The sequence below is a fragment of the Sturnira hondurensis genome, unplaced genomic scaffold (assembly GCF_014824575.4).
Source record: "Sturnira hondurensis isolate 20B ecotype Veracruz unplaced genomic scaffold, ASM1482457v3 Scaffold0008196, whole genome shotgun sequence".
Lineage (NCBI taxonomy): Eukaryota > Metazoa > Chordata > Mammalia > Chiroptera > Phyllostomidae > Sturnira > Sturnira hondurensis.
In genome coordinates this window covers 16,865,075-16,877,665 of record NW_028080827.1, presented here as the reverse complement: position 1 = coordinate 16,877,665, position 12,591 = coordinate 16,865,075, and the positions used below count along the sequence as shown (strand labels likewise).

The 12,591-nt window shown below is 48.5% G+C and overlaps 1 protein-coding gene across 7 annotated transcripts in view; it reads left to right on the top strand.

Annotated features, from left to right (window-relative positions):
* The window catches only part of DAPK2 (death associated protein kinase 2), a 106,149-nt gene that overhangs the window by 76,620 nt on the left and 16,938 nt on the right, over nucleotides 1–12,591 (top strand). For all 7 annotated transcript variants that reach the window (XM_037054090.1, XM_037054089.1, XM_037054094.1 and 4 more), the window contains 4 exons: nucleotides 2,382–2,511; nucleotides 7,716–7,764; nucleotides 8,776–8,802; nucleotides 11,999–12,151. In XM_037054090.1, coding sequence (XP_036909985.1) covers nucleotides 2,382–2,511; nucleotides 7,716–7,764; nucleotides 8,776–8,802; nucleotides 11,999–12,151 — 359 coding nt within the window. The remainder of the gene's footprint in view (nucleotides 1–2,381; nucleotides 2,512–7,715; nucleotides 7,765–8,775; nucleotides 8,803–11,998; nucleotides 12,152–12,591) is intronic.

The window sequence follows — 12,591 nt, the reverse complement described above, 5'->3', positions numbered from 1 at the left end:
AGAGACCATAGGGGATGCCAGGACCCTTGGCACTGATTTGAACTTTCTCAGGGAGGCCACCATCCAGGAAAGTGGCATCATAATATGAGAGAGAGCTTACAACCAGAACCATTCGCTGATCAGCACTGAAGGGGTGAGAGCACAAGGTCAAGGAACATTTCATTGAAAAGGAAGGGAGTAAAAGGAGGCAGGGATTCGAGGACGGGCTCTGAAAATGTGAAGGAGTGTAGGCGAGGCATTCTAGGCAAGGGGAAGAGCCGGTGCGAAGGAGGGAATTGAGGTGTTGTTTTGGGTGTGGTAGGAGCACTCTGAGGGGACAGGGGTGGGTGCAGGCAAGGGATGGGCAGTGAGGCTGGAAGGGCAGCATGGGGCAGCCGGTGCAGAGCCTCAGATGCCTCAACTGTCAGACAGGACATCTGGGCTTTCTTCGATGGTCAGTGGGACCAGTGAAGATGTTTGACCAAACTGGGTGACGTAGTGAAGAGAACGGGCTCGGACTGCCTGGAGAGTCCATCCTGACTCTACTATTATGAGCTGTTGGACCCTGGACAAACGCTTTAGCTCTCTGAGCCTCTGTTTTCTCATCTGCAAAGTGGGGTGGAGAACAGTACCTACCATCAGGGTGGCCACAAGGATGATGGAGCACGCTAGGGCACTGCTTGCCTTGGCAGAAGTTGGGTGAACATCATTCTCTGCATTGCCTCCTGGGTATTATTAGGCTATTAGTGGAGATTGAGATAGCAAGAAGAAGGTCCTTTCGAAAGCAGGAGGAACTTCAGATATGGGGTCCAAATCCCTGGCCAGCCTTGAGACACCTTGGTGGCCAGAGTGGGAAGCAAGAAGCACGGGTGACAGTGAGCCCAAGGTCTCTGTGTTCCTCCAGTCGGGGCGGGGCAGGGCAGGGCCGAAGGGAGGCGCAAATGGCCCAAATGGCCCTGTGCATGAGCGCTGAGGTGGGGACAAGAACCCAGTGAATTCTCCAGTGGTCCGGTTGTAGATGAAGAGCTTCCCCTCAACCAGGCTCTGGTTGAAGGACTTCTAGTCTTTCTTCTGTCATGGTGTGCACACCAACGGGGAGGGGGCGCTGTCTCCGGGTGGGGGGGGGCAGTGAGGCACGTGGAGGCGCCTCCTGGCTCCAGTGGTGCAGCCCTGCAGCCCCAGCCACAGTGACAGAAGGTGGGCCGCCCGAAGACATCTCCTCACTGCCTTGCGTATCCAAGCCCCACCCTGACTACCCTGTGCCAGGCAGGGCTGTCGCTGAGGCCTTGGGGGCCACACATCTGTGCTCCCTGTAGCCAATCCCCACACCGCAGGACCTGCACCACTATCACTACCACTGCCATTGCCACTGCCTCTCTTTTTGGTTTTTTTCTTTGCCTTCATTCCTCTTTCTGACTGAATAGTATTCCATTGAATGGATACACCACATTTTGTTTATCCGCTCATTGGGTGATGGGCATTTGTGTTTGTGTCCACTTTGGGACTAGTGAATATGCTGCCATGACATTTGGGTACAAGTTTTTGGGCAGATGTATGTTTTCAGGGTGTCCCACTCTCAGTGGAGCCCCGGAGAGTGGTGGTGGGGAGCGGGAAGGAAGCGGGTGAAGCAGAGGGACCTGCTTGCCCACTGGGTACTCGGGGCGGTTGGGTGGGAGTGAGAAGAGACGGCCGAGGGTCCTGTTGGCGTCTCACTGGGCACCCAGGGTGTGCGAGGCCAGGGGAGGGCTGCTCCCTGGCCACCACACATTCACACGGTTGGGTCAGATTTGGCAGTTTGCTGGAAATAGCTTGGACCGCAGGTATTTTCCCTGGAAATCAGGTGCATTTCTTCCTGTGCCCTACTGAGGCCCAAACTGGTTAAACACAAAGAGAAGCACGAGCTGCCCGGATAGTCTGAAGAAGAAGAGTGTTGTCAACAGGAAGCTGGCTGGCCAGGGGCGGGAGGTGGTCAGGGAGGAGAAGGTCAGCGAGCCACGTGTAAACCAAGGCTTGGCTGTGACGGCCCTGACCGCATCGCATTCTCACAGAGGCAGTGGTTTTGTTTATAGGAAAGGCAGGTATCTCTGCGCCTTTTGGCAGATGAGGAAACAGAGGCACCGCACTGAGGGAATCTGCCTTTCAGAGACAGAAGGGGGGGTTAAAGCCAGTTTCCAGTTCTGCGAGCAGCAGGAGTCACTGGTTCGGTAGAACCCAGGCCTTGCCCTGGGTGCTGGGCCTGGTTTTGAGTTCACAGCAGAAGCCTGAGGACAGGCAAACAAGAGCGAGTTGGTGCTGTTTCAGTCTCTGGAAAAGGAACGGCAACCCCGCCCCAGCCCCAGAGCAAAAACACAATACAGGGCTTTAATTACCATCTTTTCTTCCTTTTTGTGTTTGTTCTCCAGCCAGAAAACATTATGTTGTTAGACAAGAATATTCCCATTCCACACATCAAGCTCATTGACTTTGGCCTGGCTCACGAAATAGAAGATGGAGTTGAATTTAAGAACATTTTTGGCACACCAGAATTTGTTGGTGAGTGTGAGGCCTATTTCTCCCCCAGCTAAGAATCTGAGATCAAAAGGTAAAGAAATCCCAGTAATGAACCTGGTGTCTGGGGCTATGACCTCCGAGCTAAGAGATGATACCTTGGAGAGACCCCCTGGAAACGTAAGGTGTGGGGAAGGCAATGTCTTGCTGGGCACTTGGGTGGGGTCCAGGGCTGGCTCCGAGTGCCTGCGGGGCCGTAGGAAGGCCAGGCAGGGCTAGCAGCCTTTGCAGAGTTAAACCTTCCCAGAGCTGGTCCCACCTCCTGCTCTTTAGTTTGTTATGAACATTTAAAATTACCTCACCCTCTTACATTCCTGTAAACTCAACTTTTTTTGGAGTAATTTTCGGTTTCCTGGAAAGAAAAAAAGGAAAGTATCTGCCAGATGCCAGATCCTCCCACTCACCTCTCTTGTATGCCAGTCCTTTCTTTCCCCACGGAAGGCCCACCTGCAGCAGGGCGCTGGTGTCTCTCCCTCCCTCTCTTTCTCTCACCCTTGGCCTAAGCCCCAGAAACCCCTTCATGGTGCTTGGGCTGCAGGCTGGGGTTTCACAAAGAAACAGCCTTGCAAAGGGGAAAGGAATGAGAATTGAGAACCACTGTCTGCTGTGGGGGTCGGGGTGGTCTTGAAGATGCTGGGAGGGCGTGGTCTTCTCAAAACCCAGGGCTGAAACTTCTGACCACAGTCTAACAAAAAGGAAGACAGAACGTGTCAGATGATTCACTCTGACGGTTTCCAGGCCACACGCACCAGCTCTGCCGCCTCTGGAATGACGCTGCAGAACACCCACCGGCAGGGGACCCTTGCTGTGTGCCAAGTACTGTCTGTGCCTTTTGCTGTACAGTATCCCAGTTAACCTTCAAACTACCTAAGGAAATACATTTAATTATTTCCTCTATCAAGAGCTTTGTTCAGGGCAAAAGCACCACTAGGTGGTGGAGCTGAGATTCAAACACAGATACAGCCCACACCAAAGGCTGAGCTCTTTCCCTTCACTGGATTGTCTCTCGGAGGAGGGGACCCTGCCCCAGGGAGCTTACAGTCTGTGGAAACAACACATCAAGCCACTGAATAAGAGGGTGAGAAGGCCCTTTGCGGTTCGTCTGGTCTAGTTTAACAAATGCAGAACTGGAGGGCTGGAGGGTTTTAGTTAAGGTCACCCAATGGTTATTGTTCACCTTCGGTATGAAAGGTATTAGTTGAGGTACTAGAGACACAGTGATGGTGAAGGGCCACATTCAGAGTGACACACAAGGCCACACAAGGCAGGGCACCTTGAGCCGGGGGCATAAGACATCTATTATTGAACTTTTTTGAGACAGCAGTTGCTGCCCACCATTCATGTATGTAGTAAAAATGAGTATATTTATTTATTTAAGTCATACCAACTGTTAAATAACAATAAATGGTTCAATTAAAAATTCAGGGCGATGATGGGCCACAAGACAGGATGTGATTAATTGTAAAGAGAATAGTATAGAGATTAATATATTTTGTTCAAACAAGATATCCATTCCAGCAAAGCCAATGGGATAAGTTATCACCTTGAATCGGTGAGGCACAGGGCTGTTGCCTGTGGGGGAAGTGTCTGAGGAGGGGTGAGGTGGGGAGGGAGCCGGGGTGGAGAAGGAGCGCCCCCCAGGTTCAGTCATGCACAGCAGGGGGAGAGGGCCAGAAGCAGTGCGTTTACCGGGATGATGCACTGTCCACTTGGGGTGGAACCTAGAGCTCACGCTGACTGGTTGTATGACAGATCTTAGCGAGTAGGGCCAGACTGTGGAATGTTTTGCCCAGTGGTATGGTATTAAATGTCTAATAGTTGGGTCTCAAAACAAAACCTTAGTTTATAGTATTTCCCAATTTCAGGCTACCAGTCTGTTCTCACCGAATTCAGAGTTGGGAAGAGATGCACACAGCTGACTCCTGTGAGCCAATGCGAGCCAGCTCCAGCCCCAACCTGGTTCTCTTTGTCCCTTACAGAACATATAGAGTGATTTCTCTAAGCCCCTGCCCAAACTACAATGACTGTCTTTGCCCAAGACTGCTGAGAAACAGGTCATAACCATTTTCCTCCTTCCCACCATTTCTTCGAAATTTCAACCTGACACCAGAGTTAAAAATGTACTGTCAGCTCCCAGGAGGGTGGTGCGCCTGGTCTTCCAAAAGCCCGCCCACTAAAAAACTGGGTTCTCAAAAAAATACTCTTTTTGAAGCTATTCTGGACTCACAGGAAATGAGTAAGGGTGGTAATTCCTTCAGCATCATTGGTCCCATCCTCAAAAGCCAATGAAATAAACTTAGAACTGGAGCTGTGAACAGCAAGAAAATGCAGTAGAAGACCTCTCCTAAAGGCACATCCGCACATTGGCATTTGGGGCAGAGACTACCAAGATTAGATGATCAAAGACATAAGATCCTGAAATGGTCAGATGCTGACTATAAAATAAATGAAATGTATATGGAAATAAAAGATAGAATTGCAAGAATGAGCAAGCAACAAGAGAGTGTCAAAAAGGAACCAGATAGCACTTGAAGAAATTCAGTATATACTCATAGAAATTTAAAACTCAGTGAGTGAGCTAAGTAGCAGATTACATACTGCTGAGGAGAGTGGTGAAGAATTGGAACACGGAGCTGGAACAAGCTAGAGTGGCAGAACAGAAATATGAGAGGGTTAGCGAATGGGGATAAAAAAAGACAGCCCAACACAGATCTGTTTGGGGCCTCAGAGGAAAGAATGGAAACTCTAGAGAGGCCACATTTGAAAAGACCGGCTAAGAATTTTCAGAACTGATGTAAAAACATTGGATACTAAAAGGACAATGTATATCAGGCAGAAAAAAAATCCCTACCTACCCACATTAGAGTTAGACTCTAGGGTACCAAAGACAAAGAGAAGATTTTAAAAGCGGCCAGATAGGAAAGATAGATCACCTGCAAAACAAACAAACAAACAAACAAACAAACAAACAAACAGTAATTAGATTGACAGCATACTTCTCAAAACAACAATGAAAGCCAATATTCAATAGAATATTATCTTCAAAGAACTGAGGAAAAAAAACAAACCATAATTGTGTATCCAGGAAAATTACATTTCAAGAATGAGGGTAAAAGACTCAGGTAAAATGAAGCAAAAAATAAAAACAAAAACAAAAGAAAAAGAACAACAAAAACAAAACAAATAATCAAATATCAACAGGACTTTTCAAATGAAATGTCTAAAAGGTTATAGTTATAAGTTAAGGAAAATGACCTCTTAGAGACGCCTCAATGTAAGAAGTAATAGGAACAAAGAAATCCGTAAACATTAGGCACAGATAAACATTTTCTGTTTAAAATAATGATGAAGTTTTAATTGTGAGAATAAAAAAGAACAGAACGAAAAACTGAAGAAAATAATCTTAGAAAGGACAGAATGCTTGAAATCAGGGCCCTGTATTGATAGAGGAGGTTGGAAGTGTTGACTTGTGTTAGAATTTGTTATGTGGACATAGAAAGTCTTAAGCATAGCCATTACAAAAATATAAGTTTGGGGAAAATGATAAGAACATGAAAAGAAAAAAGAAAAAGAAAGAAAAACAGAAAAAAATGGACAAACAAAAAGCACATAGAGGGCAGAAATGTGTATATAAGTGCATCGAGCAACTGGAAAGTGAGTTGTGTTCTCAAACTCTCTATGGTAAAAAACTTAAACAAAAATCCTTCAACTGTACTGGACTGCTTCAGGAAGATACAAGAAAAATAAAATTTCTAGAAAAATTATCACAGTTTGAATGTCATATTTCTCTGTTTGTCTCTAAGTGCTTACTCCTAAATTCTGTACCTGTCTTGTCTGGATCAGTGACAATTAGCAGACTATTTGTCTGTGGACCACACTTTGAACATCACTCTCCTAGATAAAGCCTTGCATGTGTGTGCCAGGAGACATGTACAAAAGAAGTTCATAGAAATGGTGTTCCAGTAATAAAAGAAGTGGAAATGGTCCTGATGGTCTCTGAGAAGAGAAGCAGAAGATGATATATGTATGTTCACACAGTGGACTATTAGATAGCAGTGAAAATGAAAAGATATGGATGAACATTCAATTAACCCTAGAAGCAGAATGTTGGATGAAGGAAAAAACATCAAGTGACAGTAGGTCACACGCAGTGTGACATCATTTTTATGAAGCTAAAAAATCAGCAAAGCCAGGAGAATGGTTCCCTGTGTCTGGAAGCAGAGGGAGGTGGGAGGGTGGGATGATGGGCATACCCTGTGGACGCACTGGCTTTGATATTGTGTTGGACCAACAAACTCAGCCTGGCCCACTCCCACCCTTATTCCACTGGTGGTGAAGCAGGCTCAGTCCTCCTCCCTTCTCTAGACTCTGCCCTCTCTTTCTCCTCCCTTTCACAGCCAAGCGTTTGAAAAGAGTCCTCTGCACATGAATCTCCACTTCCCACGCTCAGGGCATTCTCTGCTCACTGTGGTGAGTGTGAAATTCAACACTCACTTCCCAGGCCCTGTCTGCTTGATCCCCAGGCTGCATTTGGTCTCCTTCTCTCCTCAGTGGGGTCTTTCTTCCTAGACTCTGCACACTTTCCCAGTCACCGCATCATGTGCACAGCACTGTCTCCACCTAGACGGTGACTCCAAACTGGATGACTCTGGCCCCTCCCCAGTCCCAGCTTCCTGGGCACCTTCCCCTGATGCCCCTCAGGCACCTCAAGCTCATCATTTGGACCCCAGAATGTCCTCCTGCCCGTCAGGTGGGAGGTACCCTCTGTCAGACCAGACTCAGAGGAACACAGAGTCCCTCTCTGCCACCTTCTCCATCACCTTCCAGTGCTGACTGGACCATTTCCCAACAGAGCATTCTAAAGGAGGCCTTGTCACTAGGCCCCGTTCTCCCCTCTTACATCTTCCTCTCCCCACCCTCCTCTTCCTCTTCCTTTCCCAGACACTCCTGTGTGCTTTCCCTCATCCTCACTATCAAGGCCTCGTTGTAAAAGGTTTCTATCAATGTAACAGATGACTAACTTCCTCAAAATTTTTAGAGTGAGATTTTCTCCTTCCCTTTCTCTGGTTTTTTATTTTTTTAGTGGGGATCCAGGATGGGGACATTTGGCCTCAAACTCCCTAAAATTCCCCACAGCCGTCTCTTCCATTTTCATACTCCTGCTAACTCTTCGATATGGCTTTTTCCAGCTCCAGAAATTGTGAACTATGAGCCCCTGGGCCTGGAGGCTGACATGTGGTGAGTTGTTTAGGCCACCCAGGGGTGTGGGGACCCTTCCAAGGGCAGAGGACCTCAGACCCTGGCTCTGACTGATCCTTCTTGAAGATGAGTACCCCTGCCCTGGCTGGTGTGGCTCAGTGGATTGGGCACCGGCCTGTGAACCACAAGGTTGCCGGTTCGATTCCTAGTCAGGGCACATGCCTGGATAGTGAGCCAGCTCCTCAGTAGGGGGAGAGGCAACCACACACTGATGTTTCTCTCCTTTTCTCTCTCCCCCCCCCTTCCACTCTGTCTAAAAATAAAATAAGTAAAATCTTTAAAAAAAAGAAAGAAAAGAATACCTTTTTCTCCACACTCACCTTTCAGAGACTCTGGCTGCCCTAGGTGTGCTGGGTCTGAGGCCTGGGCAGCTGGAGGCTTAGACCTGAGGCCAGTTAGAACACAGAAGAGGCAGAGAGCGAGGGGAGAGCTGAGGATGGAGGTACAGGATCACTTCTGAAGCCAGCACAGCCATTGTGAAGATAATGTAACAATAGCTCTTTCAGTCAATCAAATGATCCCCAAGAGCCTCAATTTCTCAGCCCCGTGGTGGGCCTGGTGATACCACAGTGACCAATTCTCTGTGCAGACAGAAGTTGTTTCCTTTGAACAGTACTTCGTAGTTGGCTGAGCACTGTGATGAACTGGCTTTCTAAAATCCTCCCAGAAGTCCTGTGAGGTGGTATTATCGTCCTCACTGTATGAGGAGAAAGAGGCTCAGAAGTGATAGGGGACGTGCCCTGATCACAGCCTGCAAGGGCAGGAGTCTGATCTTGAGCTTATGTCCTCAGGCTCAATGTCCAGAGTTTGACGACTCTAAATGCCTCCATGGGTGCTGCTGAAGAACGGGATGGAGAGGGCTGTGGGGCCCTTCAGGGGCCACCGTGGAGGGCCCAGTGACCTCTCCCTGCTGAGACTCATGTGGGGATTCCCTTGCTGCTCTGGGATCAGGGCCAGGAGGCCCTGACTTGCCTGTTCTTTGTTTTGCAGGAGCATAGGCGTCATCACCTACATCCTGTGAGTATCCCCGATTCTGTGTCTCCCACCCAGCTTAGGCCTGGGGGACTGGGAGGAGTGAGAGATAAGCCCTTCTTGCTCCTCCCAGACAGACAGGCTGGTATTTCCTGAGCACCCACCAAGAACCAGATGTGTTCGAGACTCACAGTAAACCTGAGGCTAAGCCCTCTCAGCTCCATTTCCCACGTTGACCCTGGGGCAGGGGTTGGGCCGGAAGCCAAGAGAGCAGCCTGTGCCTGCATCCCACCCCCCCCTCCCCCGCCGTGGCCAGGGATCCGCTGCTCAGCTTCGCCCAGACCGAAGTGCTACGAGGATGTTAGCTGTCACTCAGCAGCCCTGGGACAGCTCTCAAGCTGCTGTGCCCTCCTGACCCTGCCTTGTTTTCTCTCTTTCTCCCCTCCTTTCTCCGAGCTTGCATTCTGCTGCGCCCCCTTCTCCCCAGAGCCTCTCTTTCCTGTCCCTGAAGTAGTAAGTTGCTTAAGCAGAGATTTCCTGCACAGCTCTGTGTAGTGGGTCTGACACTTTCCATCTTTGCAGCCTTGGCAGATTCTTAACCTCTTTGCAGGTCTGTTTCTTCCATCAGAAAAGTAGGAATCACAAACTTACCCCCAGGGGGTGTGTTGTGAAAGTTAAATACAAGGGGGAACCCCCCAAGACTGGAATTTATTTATAAAAAATGTATATTTAGTCTTACATGTTTAAACTTCAGTCACCTTCAAAGTACTCTCCATTCGATGCAGTACACTCAGAACGGTTTTTGAACTTGTCGATTTTGATCCTTTTTAGTGCTTCTGCCGTTTTGTTTCACCTCTTGCACATTGGCAAAGTGTTTTCCTTTGAGGACTTTTTTCATCCAAAGAAATAAAAAAAGTTGCTTGGGCAAGATCGGGTCTATACAGAGGATGGGGCACAGGGATCATGCCATTTTTGGTCAAAAACTGCTGAACACTCAGTGCCCTATGGGCAGGTGCACACATAAATCACCCACCATGAAATGGGCAAATGCATTGAAGCATCTTCACAAAAAATTCACTGAAGCCAAATGCAGCCTCTCACAACAATGCTAGCTGGTACACTGATACAGATGGGTTTCTAAAACACTCACCTAGTGGGGGAAGCCTGTACTACACGGGGCCCACCCTCAAGAAGTTAATTCCAGTTTGGGGGGTCTCCCCTTGTAAGCTGTCATGAGCATATTTCTTAGCACTGCTCTGGCCCACAGTACATGACTAACTAGTAGGTGTTCATTCCATCAGTGCTGCCCAACTGGTTTCCCTTGACAGCACACTTGGAAAATGCTATTTCTGTGGCACATTGGGTAAGAGTCAGCCCACAGCCAGACTCAACAGCTGAGGAGGTCATTCTCATTGGCCTACAAACCAGTTTTCTGACTCTTCTAGAAGTACTTGGACTGGAGCTCTGTCCGATGTGGGGGACCCCCTTGAGCTGCAGCAGAGGGTCTAAACCCTGGTTGCATGTTAGACCTTTGAATACCAACCACAGCCCAGGCTTCACCCGAGATCTATTAAATTAGAATCACTAGGGGTGGGACCTGGGCACCAATATGTTTTAAAAGCCCCAGAGAAATTTGATGCAAGGACAGAGGATCCGATGCATTGCTCTGTAGTTTCACATCAAAGGCAGGGCATTCGGATGTCGGCCCTTGAAACTTTGATTTCTGCAGAATTCTGGTGCCCATGGAAATGTGAAAGAATTCCAGTGTGTACAGGGCGCATAGTTATCTCACAGCTAATTTGAATCCCATACGGTTTCTTGAGTACCTGCTCCATGGTGGGCATTGTGCCAGGCTCTTGGGATAGTTATGTGATGGAGAGTCTGCCCTGCTTGTCTGGAGCACCGTGTGTTGGGGTGGGGAGAGGAACAGCACCAGATAGCTAATCCTCTCCCGGTGGGACGAAGGTCATGGTGGAGGTAGAACCATGTCTCTGTGAGACACAAGGTCATGGTGGAGGTAGAACCATGTCTCTGTGAGACTCAGCTGTTGGGGCTTCGGAAGGCTTAATGGGGTAGCAAGAAAGAGCTTGATTGACTGATTGATTGAGTGATTGATTTGAACTGGACTATATAGAATGAGGTTCATTCTCCAGGTATAAAGGGACAGAAGGGCTGTCCTGCTAAGGAAGGGAAGAGTCAGCGTGCGGAGTGTGGAGAAATGCACTGAGAATGTGGCAGGGACCAACTTCTAATGCTGTGCTCAGGAGTTTAGGTCCGATCCTATAGAGAATTGGGGAGTCACAGAAGGGTCTTTGTGTTCCACCAATGACAACAATAATGGCCATCAATCAATGGAGCTTTAGTGTGGACCAGGATTGCACAGGGCATTTTATATATATGTACTCTTCACAACAATCACATGAGGCAGAGACTTTCATTTGCTTCATTTTAGAGATGAGGAAACTGCAGCTCAGGGAGGTGGAGTAACTCACCTAGGCTCACCCAGGTGACAGTGACAGAGCTGGGACTCAAACCCAAGGACTGAAATGTCAATCATTTTCCAATGCACTGTGCTAGGAAATGGCAGTGTGGGTGGGGATAGATGAGGTGAGGAAATGGAAGGAAAAGTCAGAGCTGCCCCCTGTGTTTCCAGCTTGGATACATTTGTGAAGTTACATCATTAATCAAGGCAGGGCGCTCAAGTTTGGGAGCAATGACTTCTGGGAGAATGGCAAATCTAGGTAGAGGCTTCCCATAGGCAACTGACAGTAGATTCGGGAGTCACTATTTGAGTGACACCTCCTTGCCAAACCCTGCAGGGGAACCTCACACCTGCTTCTGGTCCCTTATGGCTTATCTACTTCCACACCTGTCAGGCTTTGCTCAAATTGCCCCTTTAGCCTAGAAGACCTCTCATCCCCTCCTCTGACTGCTGACATCCTCCTCATTCTTCCAGACATGCTGATGTAAACGTCAACTCTCCTGTGAAGCCTGCCCTGGGCCTCCCCTCCACCCTGTGTTCCCACAATCCCTTGTCTGGCCTTCTATTATATTCTGCTCTGTTCTGCTCTGCTTCTCTCCCCTCCTCTGCCGAGTCTCTTGAAGAGAGTTTCTTTTTGTCAAGTGTCAGTAGGAGCTCCATAAAGGTTATTGGATTGGTCTCAGTTAGGGTCCCCTGAGTTCATCTTCCCCACTTCCATCTACTTCCCTGAAATCACCTATTTTCTCTCTGTGAGCTCAGCCTAAGTGGAGCATCCCCTTTTCTGGGAGACACGAAGCAGGAAACTCTGGCAAATATCACAGCAGTGAGTTATGACTTTGATGAGGAATTCTTCAGCCAGACCAGCGAGCTGGCCAAGGACTTCATTCGGAAGCTTCTGGTTAAAGAGACCCGGTAAGAGGACAAAGGAAGGCATGGGCTTCTCAGGTACTGACCTGCTCCTGTGGCCTTTCCCCAAGACGTGTTAGTCTGTCCCCACTTTGTCACGGACTGTCATCTGCACCATTGTGGTCTAATCTGGGCAGGTGCCGAGAAGTGTGGACTGGCATTCATCTTGTTTGCTTAAGTCTTTCTGCTTTTCTTCCCTGCTGAAATGAAAATAAGTGTGTGCACATGATGTGTGTGTGTATGTGTGTGTGTGGAAGTCAGTCTGGGTTTCTCCAGGGCTCATTACCTTTTGCAGTCAGTCCCAAAGGCCCCTGGAACCAGATTTGAAAAGGAAGGCAGCAATTTTTGAGCCAGTTGAGGTGGGAATTGGGGGAGGTGAGCTCAGAGAGGCCAACATGTGAGAGAACAGGACATGATGATCCTACCCCTTCTCTGGGACCCGGGGT